This window comes from Equus przewalskii, chromosome 14, assembly GCF_037783145.1.
Source record: "Equus przewalskii isolate Varuska chromosome 14, EquPr2, whole genome shotgun sequence".
Taxonomy (NCBI): Eukaryota; Metazoa; Chordata; class Mammalia; order Perissodactyla; family Equidae; genus Equus; species Equus przewalskii.
This window is the reverse complement of record NC_091844.1, coordinates 48299868-48325477: the sequence shown is the minus strand read 5'-3', so window position 1 is coordinate 48325477 and position 25610 is coordinate 48299868. Positions and strand designations below refer to the sequence as shown.

The 25610-nt window shown below is 39.0% G+C and overlaps 2 protein-coding genes across 45 annotated transcripts in view; both read right to left on the bottom strand.

The window, feature by feature from the left end:
* Positions 1-25610, bottom strand: part of NRXN1 (neurexin 1) — a 1068408-nt gene that overhangs the window by 820621 nt on the left and 222177 nt on the right. The window lies entirely within an intron of this gene.
* LOC103566310 (polypyrimidine tract-binding protein 1) lies at positions 7516-13777 on the bottom strand. The gene has a single exon (XM_008542661.2). It carries the CDS (start codon positions 10764-10766, stop codon positions 9027-9029), a length of 1740 nt encoding a protein of 579 aa, XP_008540883.2. The 5' UTR covers positions 10767-13777; the 3' UTR covers positions 7516-9026.

Below are 25610 nucleotides of genomic sequence, written 5' to 3'. Positions count from 1 at the left end.
CAGAAGAATTTCTTAAAGAATATATAAACTCCAATCCCATTTGAAACGTAGTATTTTGGCAGAACATTAGGTAGGGTCTCTACAACTATATAGCTGAGTGAATTTGGGAGAGACATAATCTTTCCGGAGAATTTATGTAAAATTAGAATTGTGTGAGAAAACCGAAGTTTAGAAGGATGGAAAGTAATTACAAAGTAAAGAAGTTGAACATAAATCCTAAATATGATCATTAATTGAGTGATAGAAGAAAAATAATAAACACTACATTATTAATCTTTGCTTAATTTTTTATCTGCTCCACAAGATTTTAAGTCTATGAAGCAAGGATCGTATCTGTCGTGATAACCATTTTATCTTCTGTGCCTAGTACAGTGCAGATTAGGCACTGGAGGAAAGAGTAAATGAGTTTTAACTATATTATCTGGTATTATAATACCATGAGGGTCTTGTCTTTCAGTTTTTTCTAATATAATAGATGCATTTGTATCCTCTCTAGCATAAAAGTGGGAAGAGATGACATTGGTGATGGTTGAATATGTAAAAAGAGAACATTGAGTCTTGCAGAATAAATTAATTTCTCGAAATATTACTAAGGGAAAATAGGTAAAAACTCTTCAATTATACTAAGAGCAGAGATATATCACAAGAAAAGGGTCAATGGCTAGTTAAGATCAAATGAAATAAGAATATAATATTGCAAAGATATTCTATTTAATGAACACGACTTATAAAAATTAACTTAATTTCTTAAAAATTCTGTCTGATAGATACTACACTCATTTTAAATAAGAAGAAATTAAAATATAAGGAAGTTAAGTGACTTATCCAAAGTAACATTAGCTCTAAGCAGGAAAATTGGGACTTGAGCCATGCTGCCAATGGTTCTAATGTCAGCCCTCTATCTAGGATTACAGCTCACATTGAGTCTACCAACTACCAGATGTTGAGCCGAGCACTCCTTGGGTAGGAAGGCAAATTAAACATTGGCATCAATTAATAAGAGCTTTTTCCCTCAAACAAGTGTAAATAATAGGATAAAAATACCTTTTGGGAGGTTGATATGACTTTCATGCAGAAGAAAAATAAGTTTTTAGAAGTCTAACATCTATTTATAATAAACAAATTGTGTAAATACTAACAAAAATAAAATTCTTAAGATTAATGCTTGATGAAGGCCCATGGTAGTTAATAGTATGAGTAAAGGTGCATGATTGTCAATGGTATGGAAATGTCCAGAGAAAGAAATCATGCCTGGATAAGACAGAGGCTTACAGAATCTCTCAGTTGTGTGGTCATTGATGATATATTAATGTCCATTAAATTAAGACCACTATTCCTCTGCTTTGGCATCTTCATGTTTAGTAGGGGGCAGTAGGGCCATCTTTGATGTAAGGCTGCACTTAGCCTTCACTAAAGGTAAGGAAGAGAGATGAGTCTTATGAGCTAACCCTTCATATGAAAGCGGAGGTCCAAAGTTAGTAAGACTTACATACCTCAAGAACCACTACCCTAAAACCTCCAAAGGATTCTGAAAACCTTTATAATGTCTCCTTGTTTATCCCCTGACTTTATTACCACGGGAATTAACAGAAAACCCTTCAAATACAAGGGGTTAGTTCTTTCAAAGATATAAAGGAAGAGGAAGCTGAAAGGACTTTCCTGCTTCACACCAGGCTTGGGGAGGATAAACAGAAGATTTAAAAAAAAAAAAAAACACAGAAAACTTAAAGGGACCTATTGGATGAGGGTAGCCATTCAATGAGAAGAAAATACTCTAAATTCCTGGGACTTCTGGACAAGACAGAAAGAAGAATGTATAAAAGAACCTGGAATCCCAAAAAGGCGCTGAGCCCGAGGAGCAGAATTATCCAAGATGATTGAGAAATAATAGATTTGGGTTATTTTTTGTTTTTTTAAATCAGCAAAATTTTGCAGCTTATATTTCAATGAAATAGAGCAATGGTTCTCACCTAGGGACAATTTTGAAACCCTGGAGACATTTGACAATGTCTGTAGACATTTTTGGTTGTCACAACTGGTTGCGGGTGGTGGTGGTGCTTGATAGCACTTCCAGTATCTGGCAGATAGACATGGGAATGTTGCTAAACATCTCACAATGCACAGGACATCCCCTACAACAAAGACTTAACCGGCCCCAAATGTCCATAGTGCCAAGGTTGTGAAACCTTGGAGTAGAGCAAGAATTAGAATCTAATTTTTTTATAGACATTTTTCAGATTTATTTGATACAACTGACTCAAACAAGACTTAACTAGCAAACTTCAGGAGTGACCTTGTTACAAGGTGCATCATTTGTCAGCATCAAATTCACAGTCTTCTTTCTTATTTAAAATCTACCAATAGTTACTTCTCCCCCAAAAGGCTTCTACAATTTAACAGTCAGGACATGTTATGACTGTGAAATAGAGGTCCCTATCATCCTGCTTTAGATGGGAAAAGAAACATTCTGCAGTGTTTATAAGTCATAAAGAATTCTAAATATCTCCCACTCAACACATTCAGAGAAAATGATGGTATAATTTCTGTGCTGGGTGGCACTCTTTCATACCATTATGTGTCTTGTGAACCAACCATAGGTAATGCACTATCTTCCTTTAATCAAATCTGCATTGTAATTTCTATAAAAAAATCAATTAAACACAAGAAGCAATTACTTATTTTTTATCACAGCATAATTTACTTTCCCAGAACAGCAGCATGAAAATGTGAAGAAAGATCTCATTTCTGTCAGCGTATTTAAATAAAGTATGCATATTTTTAAAACAAATGCAAAGGAAACACTGCCAAATGTGCAATTTATTACCTATACATAATTCCCCATCTACATCAACTTTATGGACGGGTAATATGGCTTAATAGCAGAAGGCTAGGATATGTTTTTGAAAAAAACCATTTTTTTTAATATTCAATGTTATGCCTGAAAACCTTTTTCAGACTCTTACAGTGAAAATATAATTAGGCAACAATTTGCTCATCAACCTCATCAAATCAGTTTTATGAATGACCTACTTAGATGTCAAATAAACCCTAAAAAGCAATTTCTTCCAAGCCTCACAAATCCATCCTTCTTTACATTTTCATACCCATCTCTACTCATTATTATCAAAGAATTTTATGAACTACTTGCTTAGTTTGGATTTATGTTGGTTTAGGAGACTAACTCAGCATCCTTCTAGCTGGGACCTCTGGTCTTTTCACTCACATTCATCCTACATTGTGGATCAGTTGTTCTCAAATGAGCCAGCATCAGAATCACTTGGAAGTCTTGTTTAAGTAGGTGTGGGGGGGCCCCCAAATTTGCAATTCTAACAAGGTCTCATGTGATGTTGATGCTACTGGTCTGGAGGCCACACTTTAAAAAAGTCAATTTTCATCATGATGCCATAATCTAAATGTGCTCTTACCCACTCTTTTAGAGGCATCAGTTTATTTCTCTCTTTTATGTTATCAGCCTCTTCTCTCATTAGGAAACTTAGATCAGTCCTCTCCCACCTGGATGACTGCATCTCCTTCCTTCCTTCATTGCTCCCTCCCTTCCTTTCCTTCCTCCACACCTCACTCCCTTGTCCCTTCCTTCCTTCCTTCTTTCCTCTTGTTTTCTTCCTTCTCCTTGTCCTCCTCCCCCTCCCCCTTCCTCTCCTTCTCCTTCTTCTCCTTCTCTTTCTTCTCTTTCTCCTTTCTCCCTCTCTCTCTTTTCTGTCTGACTTTATGCCTTTGTTTACGCTTCTCTATATATCATTCTATAACTCTGATCTCTTTCAACTCCACATTCAAAGCTTACCTTGGCCACAAAACCATCTCTGATTCACATGATCTAATATAAATCTCTTCTCCATACTGAACACTCAATACTTACGTACTCACTTTTAAGACACTCCTATGTACTCCTTGATACATTACTTAGTAAATTATAGCCTTTGTGTATGCCTATGATGTATGGCCCTAAGTATACTATTTTATTACTTATTATATACATTGTTCCCTGGTCATGACGATGCCTGCTAGAATAATTGGCTCACAATCAGTGCATAATAAATACAGTTAGCACAATAATACAGTGAGTCAAGCACTGCAAAGCAGTATTCCATCACTCATTGATCCCAAGTTCAAAAGACATCCAGTCAGCACTACAACCAAAGCCACCAGCCAAGTCTGGAGGAAGTCTGCTCCAAAATATAACATTATTTTAGTTTCCTCAGTGGCTGCTGATATTATCCTATTAATGGGGGAACTGTATGGAAGAAATGTTAAATGAGCTTGGTCTGTTGTAAGGCTGTCTGCATGACCATCTCTAACAGGGATTTGGGAAACTGTTTAAAGCATAGTTAAACACTACTAAAATGACCACTGCTGATAGAGGAAAGAAAACCCCCTAAGGTTAATTTTTATGCTTCTTTAATAGCCTGGTTTGCTCTGACTCATAAATGAGAAATCTTTTAACTATTCTGTCATATTTGCTGCGTCACTCAGTTCAGAAAGTAGGCAATTTTGGAATGAAGACTTTCTGGCCACATAGATGATGCAGGTGTCGTAATAAGTGGAACAGTGGGAGAGGTCTTGAAAGGATGATCAAAGTTTCCTTAGTTCTCTCTCTCACTCTCTCTCTCTGTAAGAGCTAGATGGCTAATAGAAGATTAATTCTCTGAGGGCTATAGGAAAATTTCACACCTTGTCAGTAGTTGTTAAAAAGTTTGGCTTTCCCCAAGTGATTCCACACAAATGAAGTAACAGAGGAACTCTCTGAGCATTAAGGAATTTCTGTGAAGGTGCCAAGGCATTTATATTTAAAAGTTGCTGATCAAATTTAAAGGTCCAATGTCATGGTTACTTCACATTAATGATCAGATATTTTACGTTAATTTCTTTTATAACCATGTCACAAATGCATGTGTTTCTGTGGTTTTTAGTTTCTTTTTTTTCTGATTGTTTCATAATTTGATTTATTGTTGCATGGAAGCTTAGGCTGCAGATTTCTTTCTTATCAATTCTATATCATGGACATGACATCAGAAATGCAGTAATGGCACTGACCACAAATGTCCAGGTTTAATTAGACAGTGGTTCTCAACCAGGGGAAATCTTGTCCCCCAAGAGACATTTGAAAATGTCTGACAATATACCTGGCTGTCACAAAGGAGAAATGGGTTTCTACTGGCATCTAGTGAATAGAGGACAGACATGCTGTTAAACGCTTGAAAGGAATAGAACAGCCCCCTGAACAAAGAATTATCCAGACAAATGTAAATAATGCCAAGGAGATATCACAGGCACTACATAAATGCTAGCTTCCATTAGTTCAAATGTATCTTGGTGACAAGCTTTGGTCAGAGAAAGTGATTTTTCTAAGCTAAACCATCCTCTGTGAAAATGTCCCGAAATTTCCAATGTAAGCTTTTTTTGTACATAACAGTTTTCTTGTACATAAAAACTTAAGTAATCAGGTTCCTCTGCCCATATGAGAACTCCACTATTTAAATATTTCCTTGATAGTTCTTATTTATTTGAGGGGGGCTGGTAGAATTTGTGCATTAAAAATAGATATATCCCATTAATCCATAAAATATTTACTAGGAGAAATAAAGCAAATACTAGTTTATTGGGAAACAAACACTCAATGAATAGTTTACTCAGAGAGAAGGAATAATAAAACTAATTTGGAAAAAAATTAAACTATATTTAACCTCTTAGAACACTCCAATAGTGGCCAAAATATTCACGAACTTTGTTGTCATGACTTGGAAAACTTAGACCATTAAAGTTCAGAACCGGGGCCGGCCCGGCGCCGCAGCCGTTAAGTTCGCACGTTCCGCTTCTCGGCGGCCCGGGGTTCGCTGGTTCGGATCTCGGGTGCGTACATGGCACTGCTTGGCACACCATGCTGTGGTAGGCATCCCACATATAAAGCAGAGGAAGATGGGCACGGATGTTAGCTCAGGGCCAGGCTTCCTCAGCAAAAAGAGGAGGACTGGCAGTAGTTAGTTGAGGGCTAATCTTCCTCAAAAAAAAAAGTTCAAAACCAATAGTTTTCTCCATAGTAAGTCAAAATGTATATTTTGTTTGAAAACTAATTTACATAAATGGAATATACTTCTACTTTTCTTAATTCTGCTTTTTTTTCAAGTCTTACAGGCCTCATAAATATTTCAGACAAGCAATTGAGTTTCAGTGCCACATGAAAAAGGAGTGATAAGTTTATATGTGCGTCTCTGATTCAGGGCTTATTTTCTGAACCACCCATCTTTTTCCATGGACTGCTGTAACTCTGACTCAGCAAGTTAACACTGTATATTCTATCTTCACCAAGAAAATCGAAACACTTTAGGAGGCAACCTAAATGCGGAGAACATTTTCCCCACAAAATAAAATCCATACAAGTCATGTACAGATTGATATTTCTACACAAATTGGTTAAGCCCTATCAGCTGGTACACCAGAGTTAATTTCACGTCTCAAACACTGTAAAATTACAACTGTCTAGATCAGCTCTTTTGAATCAGTGTTACAAAGCCATTAAAAAGAATGTTTAAATATTAAATAAATTCAAATTTTAGAAGATTAGAAGATCTTGGTAAAATACTTTTTGTAAATGGTTTTTGTTTTTGGTGAGAAAGAATGGCCCTGAGTTAACATCTGTTGCCAATCTTCCTCTTTTTTTTTTTTTTTTTTTGTCTCCCCGAAGCCCCCAGTACACAGCTGCATATCCTAGTTGTTTAAGTCATTCTAGTTCTTCTATGTGGGATGCTGCCATAGCACAGCTTAACGAGGGGTGCTGGGTCCGCACCAGGATCCAAAATGGTAAACCCCAGGCCACTGAAGCAGAGCACGTGAACTTAACCTCTTGGCCTTGGGGCCTGGCCCTTGGTAAAATACTTTGAAAAGCATTTTCTACGTTGGCACTTTAGTTGTTGGCAGCAACTGCTGAAAATTTAATACTTTTACTTCTTTATTGGTATATTGTATCTAAACACCTGATTATAATTTTATCTATCTATCTCGGTAACTTTTTCTCTTGTGGGGCTTGAAAAGATTAATAGAAATTTCCTCTGTTTATTTACATATGCAGTGAGATGATACTCAAAATAAGTTTACTTGGTAAATAAATGAGTTATCTTTGTACTTTGTTCTAAGAAGAAATATTGAGTTTCACCAATGTCTTTTGCTATGTTTGGATTCCTGTATGAAGTAGTTTTTGAGTTTATATTTGAAGGAAAGGCAATAATTTTATTCCTATAATTATGGCAGTTGAAAGGCACAGTGACCTAAGGAAACACCTGCATTTTGAGGGGGACAGGAGGAATGAGACAAAAAGCAGAGAGAGGGCGAGTGTGTGAGAACTATCCAGCAGAGCCACCTGAAATCAGAGGTCAGCTTGGAGGATGTGTTCAGCACATAGTATTTGTTTAGCAAATGCCTGCTGGAATCAATTCCAAACTCTAACTTTGTGACACTTCAAGATATCTTCAAACTCACACACACTAACACACACATGCATGATAGTTTAAAAAATGTACTGAAATTTACTTAAATTTAAAAGATGCTGTGTATATAACTTGTGGAAATGAATGGCAGAAGGGGTTTCACAAAATGAATGCTAAAGAATCATACTTGCACAAAACGTCATTATATTATGACTCTATGCTCTTTGACCTCTGAGCAAGAACACAGTTTTAATTTTGTCATTTTAACAATTTTATTTTGACCCATTGCTTAATCTCAGATATTTTGACCTTTTTTTAATGTATGCAAGCATATAATCAGAATTTATATAGAATTTTCTTGAATGATTTCCATTAAACTAAATTAATTAATTAATTACTGAATTTTCTACACAGTAGTTACATTTCCAATTTTTAAATTTCCCTATTCACTAAAATTATCATCAGTTATTTTCTACGTAAATTTTATAACACATAATTGAATCTCTAGTCAATTTCTTCTACATCAAAATTTCTGATTATTATTTTTTGTTGTTGTTATAAAATTGCTTTAATTCCGTTCTCTCTGCATTACCAGCCGGCGGCGGGCGGTGGAGCACGCCAAGTCCCCGTCACAATACTGACCTGTAATTGCTATCAAAATATACATCTGTCACCACAAAAACCGCGATTGCTGCCCCTCGTCTCTGACAACAGGTATAAAAAATTATAAATATCTACACCCTTGTTCCACCCCATCTGGAACGGGGGCCTAGGCCCCAGGGCGGGCCGGCCAGCACGGGGTCCGCGAGCAGGGAGCCCCTTGGACCCAGGGGAGCAGGCGAGGCACGAAGGAGACGTTAAGACTAGAGGGCCGCGGCCCCAGCGTCTGGGTCCCAGTGTCAGAGGCAGACAAAACAGAAAACTTTGGTCCAAAATTTGCAGGAAAAAGGAGACCCTGAAAGTCGGAGCGCGCCCGTCCTGGGACGAGGACGGGCCTAAGGCGTCGGGAGGCCCTGCGGCCGTCACAGAAACACGAGTACAGTATACAGCTCACCAGGAGGAGGAAGTTAGATACACTCATACCATTTTCATCATCTCGCTATAAAAAGTTACTTAAACTATGTCTTTTACATATAAATGAAGAAAGATTAGCATATTTGGTCAACTGGAGAGATCGCTAGGCACAGGCGTGCGGCGCATCGAAGCACAAGATTAGGGAGCTGAAGGCGGCGGCAGCCGGGGGCCATCGCACACGTGATTACACTGTGTGGGCCACGGCCGGGCACCCGTCCCCCAACCCGAGTCTGCCCCCGCGAGGCCCGCGGGGCGCGGGTTTAAGGCACAGGAGGGCCACGGGGGACCGCCGACGGCAGAAGGCACGGGTCGGCGGGCGCGCTGTCCACTTCCCGAGCGAGGGCCGAGCCCGGCTCCCCAAAGGAATTAGATTTAATTTTTTTAAAAACAGGTAAACTGGTTTCTCTTTAAAAAAATAAAATCTCTGGTCTTTTAAGGTCACTTCAACTGCTTTTTAAAGTGGCTTTTCTGGAATGACGGAAGTGGTGGCGGCGCCCGCGGGGTCCCGGCGGCCTAGATGGTGGACTTGGAGAAGGAGACCCGCAGGTGGTGGTTCTCGCCCAGGTCGTGGTTGTACAGGTTGATGAGCGCCAGGATCGCGTCCTCCACCGAGCCCATCTGGATCAACGCCATCTTCTGGTCCTTCTGGAAGAACTTGAACCCCTTGACAATCCCGCCGTTGCTGGAGAAGAGGATCTTGAGGTCGTCCTCGGATTTGGATGGCGGGATGTTGGAGAGGTGCAGGATGGCGGAGGGCGGGAAGATGTTCTGGAAGTTCTTGGAGCCCAGTTTCTTGAAGCGGTGCAGCGGCGAGCTACCGTAGTCCTTGGTGAGGCCCTGGTCCTCCTGGCCCTCGCGGGGCAGCTGCACGTTCTGGTGCTTGGACGCCGTGATGCGCACCGGCTTCCCGTGCAGCTTGTGCCCGTTGAGGTGGCTCATGGCCAGCTGGGCCTGGCTGCCGTCGGCCATCTGCACCAGCGCGTTCTCCTTCTTGTTGAAGAGGATCTTCACCCGCTGCATGTCACCGTACACGCTGAAAAGAATAAAGAGGCTTTGGGGTGTGACTCTCTCGGGGTTCAGGTTGCTGACCAGCAGCACGGAGTTCCCGGCCCCAGCCAGGTCCGGGAGGGCGATCCTGCCCGCTGCTGCCGCTGCCGCCGCGGACGGGATGGCCAGGGGGGCCAATGCCCCGTGCACGTTGGGAACAGAGAGGCCTGCGGCTTGAGGACTGGCAAAGGTGGGAGGGAAACCAGCTCCTGCATATGGAGAGGCTGACATTATACCAGGCGCACCGAAGGCCTCGGCCATGGTCTGGTTCAGCGAGGGCTGGCTGTCGCCCGAGGGCAGGTCGGGGCGCGCGTAGTCGCCGCTCTTGTGCTTGACGTTGAGGCTGGTGAGCTTGGAGAAGTCGATGCGCAGCGTGGAGCAGGCGTTGTAGACGTTCTGGCCGTCCAGCGACAGCTTGGCGTGCTGCGCGCTCACAGGCTCCGCGTACTGCAGCAGCGCCTGGAACTGGTTGTTCCTGGTGAAGGTGATGATCTTCAGCACCGTGCCGAACTTGGAGAAGATCTGGTGGAGCACGTCCAGGGTCACCGGGTAGAACAGATTCTCCACGATGATCTTCAGCACCGGGCTCTGGCCGGCCATCGCCATCCCGGCGTCCACCACGGCGGCCGAGGCGGTCAGGGCCAGATTTCCTGACTGGACCGAGTTCACGGCCTGCAGGGCCGCCTGGGCGCGCGCCTGGTTGGGCGAGCTGTCGGTCTTGAGCTCCTTGTAGCTGGAGAACTGGATGTAGATGGGCTGGCTGCGCAGCACGGGCGTCACTGACGTGGAGTAGTTCACCATGGTGTTGGCGGCCTCCTCCGTGTTCATCTCGATGAAGGCCTGGTTCTTACCTTTCAGCATCAGGAGGTTGGTGATCTTCCCGAAGGGCAGCCCCAGAGAGATGACCTCGCCCTCGGTGACGTCGCTGGGCAGCTTGCGGATGTGGATGACGCGGGAGGGCACGCCTGCGCTCCTGCTGTCGCCCTTGAACTTCTTGCTGTCATTCCCGTTGGCTGCGGAGGCCGAGCCGCTGCTCATGATAAAGGGTCCGTTGGTGACGCAGGCAGAGAAGAGCTCGTCGGATCCCCGCTTTGTACCAACTGCTATGTCCGGGACGATGCGGAAAGGGTTTGCAAACCTGCGCCAGAGGCCGCCCAGGTGACCGCCACCCCGCCCCGGGGAGGCCGCGCGGCCTGGCCGCCCCATCTGCGGACGGAACGCCCCCCGGACGCCCCTTCAGGGAGCAGCCCGAGCGCCAGCGCTCGACCGGATGGCCAGGAACACGCTCCCGCCGGGCCGAGCACCCTCTCCAGGGCCCTCGCAGCCCGCTGGCTCGGGGAGTGGCGCGGCAGCGGCGTCCAAGCCGAAACGCAAGGCGGACCCCGAGGAGATCATGTTCCTCCTGCTGCAGCAACTTTTCTAAAGGGCTGGACTCGACTCAGCCCAAAACCCATCATTTCAAACCCGAGCCGCACGAAGCACGTGACCCCCGGGCACGGGAGCCACACCCCCCGCCCCGGGGGTCAGGCCGGGGAGGAGGGTGCTCACGGCCTGGTCCTCTGATTATTATTATGATCTGGAATTGTGAGGTTTTCGTTGTAGTTGTTGTTAACATTTCTACCAAGCCCAATTTTTCAGATATCAGTTTTTGTTCAATATAAAAATTTACCTACGGTAAGTGTTATTGTTTTAGCAATTTATATGTGGTTATGTCTACCAGCAGTATGTATCATGATTATTTTATTTCTTGGAGTAAAAGGTTGAGTAAAAGTTCAAAGTTTTGTATATTTCTTGGTAAAAAAATCTAAAATTAAAAATTTCTGCTCTGCAAAAGACACTGTCAATAAAGAGACAAGCCACAGACTGGGAGAAAATATTTGCAAAAGACATGTCTGATAAAGAACTGTTACCCAAAATAAACAAAAGACTCTTAAAAGTCAACAATGAGAACACAACTTGATTTAAAAATAGGCCATAGATTTTAACAGACACCTCACCAAAGAAGATATACAGATGGCAAATAAACATATGAAAAGATGTTCTACATCATATGTCATCAGGGAAATTAAAATTAAAACAATGAGAGATGACTGCATATCTATTAGAATTGCCAAAATCCAGAACACTGACAACATCAAATGCTGCCAAGGATGTGGAGCCACAAGAATAATCATTCATTGCTGGTGGGAATGCAAAATGGTACTACCATGTGGAAGGCAGTTTAGTAGTTTCTTAAAAAACTAAATATACTCTTACCATATAATCCAGCAATCGTGCTCCTTCGTATTTACCCAAAGGAGCTGAAAACTTAACATCCACACAAAAACCTGCACTCAGATGTTTATAGCAGCTTCATTCATAATTGCCCAAACCTGGAAGCAACCAAGATGTCCTTCAAAGGTGAATGGATAAATCAAGTGTGGTACATCCAGACAACAGAATATTAATCAGCACTAAAAAGAAATGAGCTATCAAGCCATGAAATGACATGGATGAATCTTAAAGGCATATTAGTAAGTGAAAAAAGTCAATCTGAAAAGGCTACATACTGTATGATTCCAACTATATATTTTATGACATTCTGGAAAAGGCAAAACTACAGAGACCTTAAAAAGATGAGTAGTTGCCAGGGGTTAGGGAGTAGGGAGTGATGAATAGGCAGAATATGGAGGATTTTAAGGTAGTGAAACTACCCTGTGTGATACTATAATGGTGGATACATGTCATTATACATTTATTCAAACTCACAGAATGTACAACACCATGAGTGAACCCTAATGTAAACTATGGACTCTGGGTAACAATGATGTGTCCATGTAGGTTCATCAACTGTAACAAATGTACTACCCTCGTGGGGATGTTAATAATGGGGGAGGATATGCATGTGTGGGGACAGGGATATATGAGAAATATCTGTCCTTTCTGCTCAATTTTTATGTAAACCTAAAACTGCTCTAAAAAGTAAAGTCTATTTAAAAAAATCTTAGGTAAAGACATAGGATCTGTGTAAAGCTTAAACAGCAGGACTAAACTCGAAGGCCAAAACATCTTATGTTACCACATTAGACCTTTGACCCAAACTCCATTCTTTGTCCTTTAAAACAAAAAAATCTGAATTCTCTTGAAAGAAAAAGAAATTCACAGAAAAATCTTAGTTTATATAATAGTTTTTTTCCCCCCGAAATTTTATATGAGTCCAGTTTTTGAAGAGTTTTTTTATTTGTAATTTCATTATTTCAGGACTGGGTTTGATGTATAGAAAACAAGGGCTAAAACTTGGTAACACAGCGAATCTTTCTAATGACAGAAATTATTCTTGACATTTTTGAAGTTTTGAAGAAATGTGAACTTTCTTGTATCAAATTACCTTAAAATGAAATCAAATTGTAACAACAGCTTGGTTTCTATGGGTTCTTTGACATGTGGACTCTCAAAAGCAGAGATGCCCTAATGTTTTTAAGTCCTAATGTCACTATTAGACTGTCACCAACTTATAATAAGAACACTACAAACTTTGTCATCTTTGAAATTTTGATAATTTCATATTTGTGTGTAGAGAAAAAACAATGAAAGAAAATAATATATGACACAGAATTACAAGGTCTTCTCTATCACCAGTTGTCATCAGCTGAACTGTCTCTCCCCACAAAAAACATGTTGACGTCAGAACCCTCAGTACCTCAGAACGTGACCTTATTTGGAAATAGGGTCTTTACACAGGGACTGAAGTTGAAACGAGGTTATTAGCATGGGCTCTAATCCAGCATAACCGTTGCCCTGATAAAAATGAGATGTTTGGACACAAAGACAGGCACAGTTAGAGGGACGGCAACATGAAGATGCAGCGAGAATGCCCCATGTGAAGCCTGGGGTTTGGAGGGATGCCCTCACAAACCAAGGAACTCCAAAGATTGCCTGCAAACAACCAGATACGAGGAGAAGGCAAGGAAGATTCCCCCTATGGGTTTCAGAGAGAGCACGGCCCTGATGGCACAATGATTTTGAATTTCCAGTCTCATCAATGTGAGATAATAAACAACTTCTGCTGTTTTAAACCACCCAGTTTTTGGTACTTTGTTACAGAAGACCTAAGACACAAATATACCACTTTTTCCAGTATTTTCCAATGTTAAATTCTAACAACAACAATATTAAAAAGCCTACGTTTCTGCTTACTCTTCTTGTAAAATCTTCTGGGGACTCATTTCCTCTGATTTGATTACATTTACATACAATTTTAATTAAAGAACTACTAATAAATGTTTCAAGTACAGGAAAAAATATACTTCATGAGGAGATTCTCAAGCATGATGATTTGACAAGTCTTTTTGTCAGACAACTTCTTTGATATATGTATTTATTTTTCTGTTCTGATATCACAGAGAAAACTAGGGGAGATACTCACCCAACACCACACATCAACTGAGTAATGGATCCTGCACCACTGTAGGTGGGAGTTCATAGATGTCTATCCAATAGTTTCTTTAGGAAATCCTTCCATGTATTAATCATTTAAAGAGTAGACAATAATTTTTATCCCTTTGCATTTTCAACGTATAGTTTGTGCAGTCAATCATTGGGCAATATTTCCTAAGATGGTTTCAATGCTGAGAATTCTCTTGAGTTCTTTCCCTTGGCAGACAAAATAAATTTCTGGAAGATTTTCAAAATCACATCCTTGCAAATGGGATTGGTGAGCTTGAGAAAGCATGTTATTTGAGGTCAGCATTGCTGAATGCTACTCCTTGCACCATCTTCAGATGTATAAAGTCATGAAGGATACTTACATAGACGAGTTTAAGTGGAATGTTGGAATAACTAAGAAATTTTTTTTCCATACTTAAGACATTGCTTTTAAAACCAATACCTACTTTTAACATACTTCTTATTCTCTTAATGACAACCCAGAGCTTTGATATTTTTGTTATTCTTTTGGGCTTTTGGACTGGGCCTTTGACACATGGACATATTCCATACCACTCTGAAAAACCTCAAAGGCTTTGTTGGACTTTCCTCTAAATTCTCTCTGGATTGACATTTAGAGAATAATCCATTAACCAAGGCTTTGCAATATCCACAGTGGGAAATGGGGGAGATAAGTAAATATCAATGTGATTCTTCTACTGAGATATTTTCCTATTTTTTCCCCTTTCAAACAGCATGTCAGTTCTATACATGAAATAACGTCTTATAGATGTGATTACCAATTATAAAAAGATTGGATCAATTGTCAGCATCATTAAGATCATCTTACTCACATTTGCTTTAGGTGACCCATAGGATCTATGGACATTAATAAGCAAAGATGAGCTTATAATAACAAGAGCTGTCATTTATTCAAATTTTTCATGTATAAAATTATATTATGTGATGCTTTGCAAACACTCCCTTGCTTAATCCTCTTAATGAATCTATGAAGTACATATTATTACTCGAATTTTACATGTGAGGGATGTTATCCCCAGTGCCATATAGGAAATACACATCAGACGCAAAATTTGAAGTTTAGTCTCTCAGACTCCAAAGTCTGGATCTTTTTCTAACGTGTCACTTTGATTTCTATGCCAACACTTTCGACCCTTGCCATAAAGTCCCAGCACATTCTCTTTGACACTGTGAATACAGTGACTACTGTCTACTTTGAACAAAAATAAGAAGAAGTGAAAAGTATAAGACCATCTTTAGGCAGAGTAAAGAATACCCGCATTTGTCCTTTTTTGTCGCTGCTGCTCTTCCTAATTCCTTCCTCTCCACCCCCCCACTAATCAAAAACTTTTGCTTCCACCTTCAGATCTTTGGAGCAGCCCATATGCTCTCTCCCCATTTATCTACCAAAACTGCTTCTCTCCCTCCAGCCAGTCCTCCTCCCCAGAAAAAGTTCTGATATCAGTAACTGTTACCCAGTGACTGTGAGTCTGTGAATTTAAATCCCTTTGTTGTTTCCTTTGTGGCCAGTGGGCACATGTGAGAAGAAGCAGTGCAATATAATAAAAAGGGCAGACTTTGGGGCCAGACTCTTGGGATACGAATCTCTGTTTTGCCTCTCTTTAGTCAGCAGTTCACTTGGCAAACTGCTTAGCCAGTTTGTGCCTCAATTTACCATCTGTAAAGCAGTGCCTATCTCAAAGGCTTATTGTGAGAATTAAATGAGATAATATAGGTGACATGCTTAGAATAATGCCCAGCACATTGTTGTTAGTACCATCAAGTTGATTCCGACTCCTAGCGACTCTGTGTACAGCAGAGAAGAACCCTGTCCAGTCTTTCTGCATCATCCTCTCACTTTCTGGCACTATATCAGACGATGCTCTGCTGCTATTCACAGGGTTTTCATGGCCAATTTTTTTTGAAGTGGGTGGCCAGGTCCTTCTTCCTAGTCTGGCTTAGTCTGGAAGCTCTGCTGGAACCTGTCCACCATGGGTTACTCTGCTGATATTTTAAATACTGGTGGCATAGCTTTCAGCATCACAGTAACACAAGGCCACTACAGTATGACAACTGACAGATGGGTGGCATGGTTCCCTGACAGGGAAATGAACTGGGGCTAGGGATGTGAGAGCACTGAATCTTAACCACCAGTAGGTTACATACGTATTAGCTTATCATTATTATCCAAATGTATCTCTCATTAATTAAAAAAATAACTGAACTATGTCTTCTACTAAAGAACTGGCACAAAATACCATGCAGAGTTATAAAAAGTTATTTGGGGAGATCTTTTTCCACACCTCTGAAATCATATCACATGAGGACTTCAGACATAAAAGGTCACTTCTATGAAGAAGTAAAATGGGGAGAGACGTCAGCAACATTGTGGAGTGAACTGTTCCCTTCTTCTCTCCCCCTTTTGAACTACAACTAAATGGACACTCACTGAGCAATGGAGCAAGCCCACACAGCACAACAGTATGCCTGAGAGACACACGCAGCTATACATCTGAGGGCGATGGACTGGCCCTCTGGGAAGTGGCAGAGATAGGTGAGCACACCCTGGTCTCCCCTGCTAGCCCTGTGAACACACGCAAAATTAAAAACAGAACAATATGAAACGGCAATTACTCAGAAGGGGAGAGGAAAGGGAAAGAATCTGCTTAGGTTAATGGCGATAAGAGGCTATAAGAAAATGGACTATCTCATCTCCAATATCTTTCATACGATCCTATTGGTAACCACTAAACAAAAAATCAGAGCAGAGCCACAATTCACAAAAAGAGAGAGACCTGAGAAACCCCTCTCAGAAAACCAACAAAATGAAACAGCAGTCAGAAATACAAAGGAAGAGAAACAGTAGAAACAGAACAACCAGAAAACAAGAGATAAAACAGCAGCATTAAGCCCTCATATAACAATAATCTCTCTAAATGTAAATGGACTGAACTGTCCAATCAAAAGACACAGAGTAGCTGGATGGATTAAAAAGCAAGGCCCAATAAAATGCTGTCTCCAGGAAATGTAACTCAGCTACAAAGACAAACAGGCTTAGAGTGAAGGGATGGAAGACAATACTCCAAGCTAATGGCCAGCAAAAGAAAGCAGGTATTGCCATACTTTTATCAGACAAAGCAGACTTCAAGTCAAAAAAGACAATGAGAGACAAAGAGGGGTAGTATTTAATGATAAAAGGGACATTCCACCAAGAGGACATAACACTTATTAATATATATGCACCTAACACAGGGGCACCAAAGTACATAAAGCAATTATTAACAGACCTAAAGGGAGAAATTAACAGCAACACAATAATAGTAGGGGACCTCAATACCCCACTTACTTCAAGGGACAGATCATCCAGAGAAGAAGTCAACAAGCAAATAGTAGATTTAAATGAAACACCTGACTAGCTGGACTTAATGGACATATATAGAGCATTCCACCCAAAAAGAGCAGAACATACATTCTTCTCAAGTGCCCATGGAATATTCTCAAAGATAGACCATACATTGGGTAACGAGGCAAGCCTCAATAAATTCAAGAAGATTGAAATCCTCCCAACCATCTTTTCTGACCATAATGCTATGAAGCCAGAAATCAACCACGAGAACAAAATTGGGAAAGTCAGAAATATCTGGAGACTAAACAACATGCTGTTGAACAACCACTAGATCACTGAAGAAATGAGAGGAAATTAAAAAATACCTGGAGAGAAACAAAAATACAACGTACCAACTTTTATGGGATGTAGCAAAAGCAGTCATAAGAGGAAAATTCACAGTAATACAGGCCCACTTCAACAAGCAAGAAAACTCTAAAATAAATAATATTAAAATGCACCTGATAGAGCTAGAAAAAGAAGAACAGACAAAGCCCAAAGTCAGCAGTAGGAGAGAAATAATAAAAATCAGAGCAGAAGTAAATGAACTAGAGATTAAAAAACAGTAAAAAGGATTAATGAAACTAAGAGCTGGTTCTTCCAGAAGATAAACAAAATTGATAAACCCTTAGCCAGACGCATCAAGAAAAAAGAACGAAGCCTCAAATAAACAAAATTAGAAATGAAAGAGGAAACCATTCTTCTCAAACTACTGCAAAAAATTGAAGAAGATGGAACACTTCCTAACACATTCTCTGAGGTCATCATTACCCTGATAACAAAACCAGACAAGGACAACACAAAGAAGGAAAACTACAGGCCAATAACACTGAAGAACTTAGATGCAAAAGTCCTCAATAAAATACTGACAAACCAAATACAGCAATACATTAAAAGAATCATACACCATGATCAAATGACATTCATTCCAAGGATGCAGGGATGGTTCAACATCTGCAGATCAATCAATGTGATACACCACATTAACAAAATGAGGAATAAAAATCACATGATCATCTCAATAGATGCAGAGAAATTATTTGACAAGATCCAACATCCATTTATGATAAAAACTCTCAATAAAATGGGTACTGAAGGAAAGTACCTCAACATAATAAAGGCCACATATGACAAACCCACAGCCAACATCATGCTTAATGGTGAAAAACTGAAAGCCATCCCTCTGAGAACAGGAATAAGACAAGGGTGCCCACTCTTGCCACTCTTATTCAACATAGTACTGGAGGTATTGGCCAGAGCAATTAGGCAAGAAAAAGAAATAAAAGGAATCCAAATTGGAAAGGAAGAAGTGAAACTTTCGCTATTTGCAGATGATATGATTCTATATATAGAAAATCCTAAAGAATCCACCAGAAAACTACTAGAAATAATCAACAACTACAGTATATTTGCAAGGTACAAGATCAGTTTAAAAAAAATCAGTTGTATTTCTACACAGTAACAATGAAGCAGCAGAAAAAGAAATCAAGAATACAATCCTATTTACAGTTGGAACAAAAAGAATAGAATACCTAGGAATAAACTTAAGCAAAGAGGTGAAAGACCTGTATGCTGAAAACTCTAAGTAATTATTGAAAGAAATTGAGGAAGATATAAAGAAATGGAAAGATATTCCATGTTCATGGGTCAGAAGAATAACCATAGTCAAAATGTCCATACTACCTAAAGCAATCTACAGATTCAATGCAATCCCAATCAGAATCCCAAGGACATTCTTCACAGAAATAGAACAAAGAATCCAAAAATTTGTATGGAACTACAAAAGGCCCTGAATACCCAATGCAATCCTGAGAAAAAAAGAACAAAGCTGGACACATCACAATCCCTGACTTCAAAACATACTACAAAGCTGTAGTAATCAAAACAGCATGGTACTGGCACAAAAACAGACAAACATACCGATGGATCAGAATTGAAAGCCCATAAATAAAACCACACATCTATGGACAGTTAATCTTTGACAAAGGAGCCAAGAACATACAACGGAGAAAGGAAAGTCTCTTCAATAAATGGTGTCGGGAAAATTGGACAGCCACATGCAAAAGAATGAAAGTAGACCATTATCTTGCACCATACACAAAAATTAACTCCAAATGGATTAAAGACTTGAATGTAAGAACCAAAACCATAAAAGTCCTAGAAGAAAATACGGGCAGTACACTCTTTGACATTGGTCTGTGCCACATCTTTTCAAATACCATGTCTACTTGGATGAGGGAAACAAAAGAAAAAGTTAACAAACGGGACTAAATCAGACTAAAAAGCTTCTACAAAGCAAAGGAAACCATCAACAAAATGGAAAGATAACCCATCAACTGTGAGCAAATATTTGCAAATCATTTATCAGACAAGGGGTTGATATCCAAAGCATACAAAGAGCTCACATAACTCAACAATAAAAAAACCAAACAACCTGATCAAAAAATGGGCATAGGACATGAACAGACATTTCTTCCCAAGAAGATATACAGATAGCCAACAGGCACATGAAAAGATGCTCAACATCACTAATCATTAGGGAAATGCAAATCAAAACTACAATGAGATATCACCTTACATCAGTCAGAATGGCTGTAATTATCAAGACCAAAACCAACAAATGTTGGAGAGGATGTGGAGAAAAGGGAACGCTCAAACACTGCTGGTGGGAATGCAAACTGGCGTAGCCACTATGAAAACAGTATGGAGATTCCTCAAAAAGCTAAAAATAGAAATACCATATGACCCAGCTACCCCACTACTGGACATCTACCCAAACAACCTGAAATCAACAATCCAAAGTACCATATGTATCCCTATGTTCATTGCAGCATTATGCACCATAGCCAAGATATGGAAACAATCCAAGTGCCCATCGACCAACAATTGGATAAAGAAGCTGTGTATATTTGCAATGGAATACTACTCAGACATAAAAAAGACAAAATCATCCCACTTGCAACAACATAGATGGACCTGGAGGGTACTATGCTAAGTGAAATAAGCCAGACTGAGAAAGGCAAACTTCATATGATTTCACTTATGTGCAGAACATAAACAAACACATGGACAAAGAAAATAGTTCAGTGGTTACCAGGGGAAGGGGGGTGGAGGGCGGGCACAGGGGGTGAAGGGGAACACTCATGTGGTGACAGACAAGAAATAATGTACAAGTGAATTTCACAATGATGTAAACTATTATGAATCAACTAAAAAACAATAAAAATAAAATAAATAAAAATCATACTTTTGTAATAATAAAAAAAGAAGTAAAATGGAAAATATGTCCAGTAATTTAAGATGGACAATTTTAACATCAATTTTTTTTCCATGAATTACCTATGATTTCATTTTGAAATAATGGTGTTGAATGTGAGATTAGAGAATAGAGGAAAACTGAAATTGAAATAAACTGAAAAATGTGCTTGATCAGGGCCAGCCCCTTGGCCAAGCGGTTAAGTTCAGGCGCTCCACTTCAGTGACCCAGGATTTCGCCGGCTCAGGTCCTGGGCACGGACCTAGCACTGCTCATCAAGCCATGCTGAGGCAGCATCCCACACAGCACAACTAGAAAGACCTACAACTAGAATATACAACTATGTACTGGGGGGCTTTCAGGAGAAGACGAAGAAAAAAGCACTGGCAATAGATGTGAGCTCAGGGCCAATCTTTTTTTTAATGAAAATGTGCTTGATAAAAAAATACAGAGGGAAATATTTCTCCTCCAAATTCCATAAGAGTCTGGCTTTCATGCCTTGTGATCCTTGGATACCTCGTGTGATCTACTCCTTTTGGCTACTTTTATGGAATCATTCTGCTCTCTTCCTTAGTCCTCAGGCTTTTAGTAGTCACATGGAAATATACTCTTTTCATTTAGAGGCCATAGCTACCTACATTTTTTCTGTCCTTCAAGCTGAATTATTTCCCAGTCATATTATTTCCCAGGACATATATGTACTTGAGTACATAAAATTGACTTTTATAATACTTCCAATGATGGACAATATATAAATGTGTTTGAGTGAAGGACACAATTCATTGCATTATATTTTAAAATGCACACTGCTAGACATAAATAATCTGAAACCCCTATAAAAGTGTACCTTTTTGAATGTAACAGCAGTCATACTTTTTTTTTCCAATTTGCTGTAGGCAGGATTTCAAATAATGCCTAAAGTAAAGATGGTCAACCATATTACCAACAGAGGAAAACATTCACTGTGTATCAGCTTGAGTCAGAAAAATTACGGTTAAGAAAATGTTTTGTCAACTAATGATGGCTTTCACTTTGTAAACCAATGCTTCATAAACTTAAGACATATAAGCTTGTATTCCATTGTTTTGGTAGGAAACCTTATTATAACATATACTTTAACCCTATTATTTAATATAAAATGACAAAGTGCATGTTTATAGTAAGTTTTTTGCTATTGCTGTTTTACTCAAGGTCTGTTAAAACGTTTTCCTTTTACATAAACTGAACTTCCCCTCTCTGCTTAAGGAGTATATGGCTGAAAGGAGTACACAGAATGCTAAAAATGATAGATGCATGACTTAGCTGACTGTGTTGCTCAGTAAATTTCCCTTAGGGATATTTCTATAATAAGCAACCTAAGTAAATAAAATACAAAAACAAATTTTAGTGTATCGATGTGTCTACTCATGATGGGTTGTTTCCCCCCCTAACTAAAAGTTAGATGATTTCCATTCTATTCTGACTCTCTCTCTCTCATTAAGCCAACTATGAATATTCAAGCCCAAAGTGATATATTCTTTCTATTCTACCTATACTCAGAAATACATGATTTGAAACTCGAACATGACCTGTCTTATATTTTTGTCTAATTGTTGATAAACATCATCCTGGTTATTAGCTCCTTGAAGTCAGATACCTTGCTTTGCATTTCTAATTTACCTCATATGATATTTAGCCCAGTATGAAAAATATGGTTTAAATTAAAAATATAATTTGTGGTTAATATATTTTTCTTTACAGGTGGAATTATGAGGGTAGCATACATTCCTATAAGCCTTGAAATTTATATAAACTGCAATATCTCTGAATGTTCTAGAAAAGTCAATGTATTAAGCACTAGAACTTCTTGAAGTCTCAGTCTCAGGCTGGATATTTTATTACTTCTTTCTCTCTCTCTCTCTCTTTTTTTTTCTACTTCTTTTCTCTCAAGTAGGAAGAGGAAGAAGATATAGTTATAAGAAAACTTTGCTTACCTCTGCTGTAGAGAAATCTTAACTACAACACTGAGGATTATGATCATGGATAAGTCAGTGACAGGCACTGCCCTTAGTATTAGATGAGGCAAGTCACCTGGAAGATCAACCAATTAATGTCAAGAAGAGTAAGTTTCCTACTCCACTGATGACTTTCAAAGGTTCTAAATCCACCCTCAAAAGGTATTATAAATATACCAACTGGTATGAATCTGAAAGTGCATGAAGGGACGGTAGTAGCACATGAGGTAGGCCCTTGTAACAGAGTGTCCCCAGAAGAGGAGGTAAGAATAAATAAGCCTTAAATTCTGTCAGAGGACCAGCTTGCAAAGGGAGCTCTCCAGAGTGCTGAACTTCTTTGCTTGGTCCTGCTCTACTTACATAAATCTGACCTAACACTGACTCTTCCTGTCTTGGCCTTGCATTACTATCTTTAGTGATTCTTAACATCAACATATTAACATAAGTTATATCATACCTGATTGCAAATAGGCATTATATCAGGTATAGAAAATTTAAATTTTCACAAGGACCAAGGAGAAACTGTGAATGAATTAAGATGTCTGTATGCAAGGAAATAAAACACAACCAAACACTATAGCAAGCAAGGGCATACACAATCTAAATATAAAGTTTTAAGACTCTTACTGCATTGGGAAAACACTTTCAGATCAATTTATTAAGATAACTAAAATATCTGGCTATAATACTTTAGATAACTAAAATAATTGGCCTAGTGGCCAATCAAACTTCCTGACCTTCAACACATTGGGTATCTTAAAAGTATAACAGGATTAAGGATTTTCTGAACAAGAAGACAAACAATCGCAATTCTGCCCACCACTCCAGGTGAACAATACCATCTTGATTCACACAATTTCCTTATGAATATATGGAGAACTTTTGGGAAAAGGCCATTTCTAAAAGAATGTTTTAAGAAAATACACAGTATTTCTAATCTGTTCAAGTTTCTTAAATAGGTTCAGTAGAACATTATATGCAGTGTACAGATAGAGTTTATAGATTAAGGGGCAGGGGAAAAGGGGTTCCTCTATGAAAGATAAATGGGATTTCCTTAAAATTTATTAATAATCAGACATTTTACCAAGTTATTGGAAAAAGATAAGTCTAGCTTTTTGATAATAAAAGTCCTCAAAGGAAACTTAAGCATGAACATAACAACTTCCCTTACGAACAAATCAATATTTAACAACTTCTACCTTAAGCTCCCTCAAACGCCATACATCCAAATACTTTTAGACCATTATTCTCGAAAACCCTCTTGCTTAAGAATTAATAGCATCCATTAAATATTTTGCATCATATGAATAGAGGAGAAAATACGGGGGATGCTTTCCTAGACAGAGAAAATAATCCAACACAATTCAAATTTTATTCTAGAAACTAAGTGTTAACAAGTCAAATTCTTTTGTCTTTAGTTTAAATGTCTTTTCCTTTTTAATTATATAGAGAATAGGGTTAATGTTTTTGAGGCTAATATAGTTCCTGAGGTAAAATTTGATTTTTTTCTATACCTTCAGGCTCCAGAAAACATAAGAAGAATGTAAATTCTAACCTAAAAGAACTAAACTACGTCTGTGGATAATCAGCTTGAACATTCCTGGGTCAGAGGAGAGGATGACAGTTTATTCTGATATACACATGTCTTAGAGAACCAGATCAAGGTCACTGACATATTTCATGTTAATTGCCAAGCAACTGTCGTGGCAATAGTTTGAGGTCACCACCCTCCATGAGTTGAATTCAAATGGCTCTCTGAAGGAGAAATAATCCACTAAATTTTGTTCTTTTGTTGGTGGAAACAGAGGCACACCTGTCAATTTCCTATATAGAAAAACATTATTGAGTTTATTCATTTGAATGGGCTATGAGCTCTTCCAATTCAATTTCTTCACTGAACCTATTAGTATATCCCCTTGCAATATACGCAATCCAAATAAAGATAACATGCACCCATTGAGAAAGGATATACATTTCAGATAATTTCATTGTGTCTTCCCACCATCTGTTATTGATGAGTTTAACTCTGAAACATTTTAAAGCAATCTTTGGAGATCAATTACTGGCATTGGAGGACAAAGAATCTGAGGTCCAGCTAATTCCAAGAATTTCCTTATATGGCAAAAATGCTACTCTAAGGTCAAAAATTACCTTTGAATAATTTTCTTCTTTCAAAAGCCTTTGCAGGGTTGCTTCAACTCTTACAAAATACAGCATTCTTTGATAGCTACATATATACAAAGGAAGAAAGAGAAGTTTCTGAATAAAGTAATAATATTTTGCAGTGTTTTGAAACTTGAGAGTGAACCAAAGTATGTTTATTACTGAGTTGTAGTGTCTTTTGAAGAGTCAACACCTGATACTTCAAAAATGTTAATCTCTCCAATAAACATTTTACATCCAGAAATTCATCTTATAACATAAAGGAGCATAGTAAGTAGGATTATTAGTAGAAATCTCTGGCTGAGTTCCATACATATATTCAATTTCCTCTAAAAACAATTTTATCCTACTTGACACAACACAGAAATTAATCAGCATAATAAGCTAATACTTTAATAAAAGTGTTTGCATTTTACTTAGAGAACATTCATAAAGACAAGTATACCTTGGTAACTGGGTCAGATAACCTAAAAGAATTGGGGGGGGGGTAGTTTCTCATGGATAATGATCTCATTTAAAAAGTTATAATATGCCAATTACATCTCAAGAAAGCTGGAAAAAAATTATAGATGGCCTGTAGATAAATGAAGCATGGATTTTTTGCCTTTATTCCTTAAACATGACATGTATCTTCTCTCTCAAAGGCTTGCTAAAGATTTCCTTGAAAAATCACTTTGACTTAAATGTACAGTTTCTAAGAACTTTTGGGGATTGGATCTTGCTAACTCATCTCTTAGTTTCTCGTACACTTAAATATTCTTTTGTCCTTCCTAAATCTTACCATTATTGACTGCAACCAATATAGGCACATATCTGTCCTAGACAAC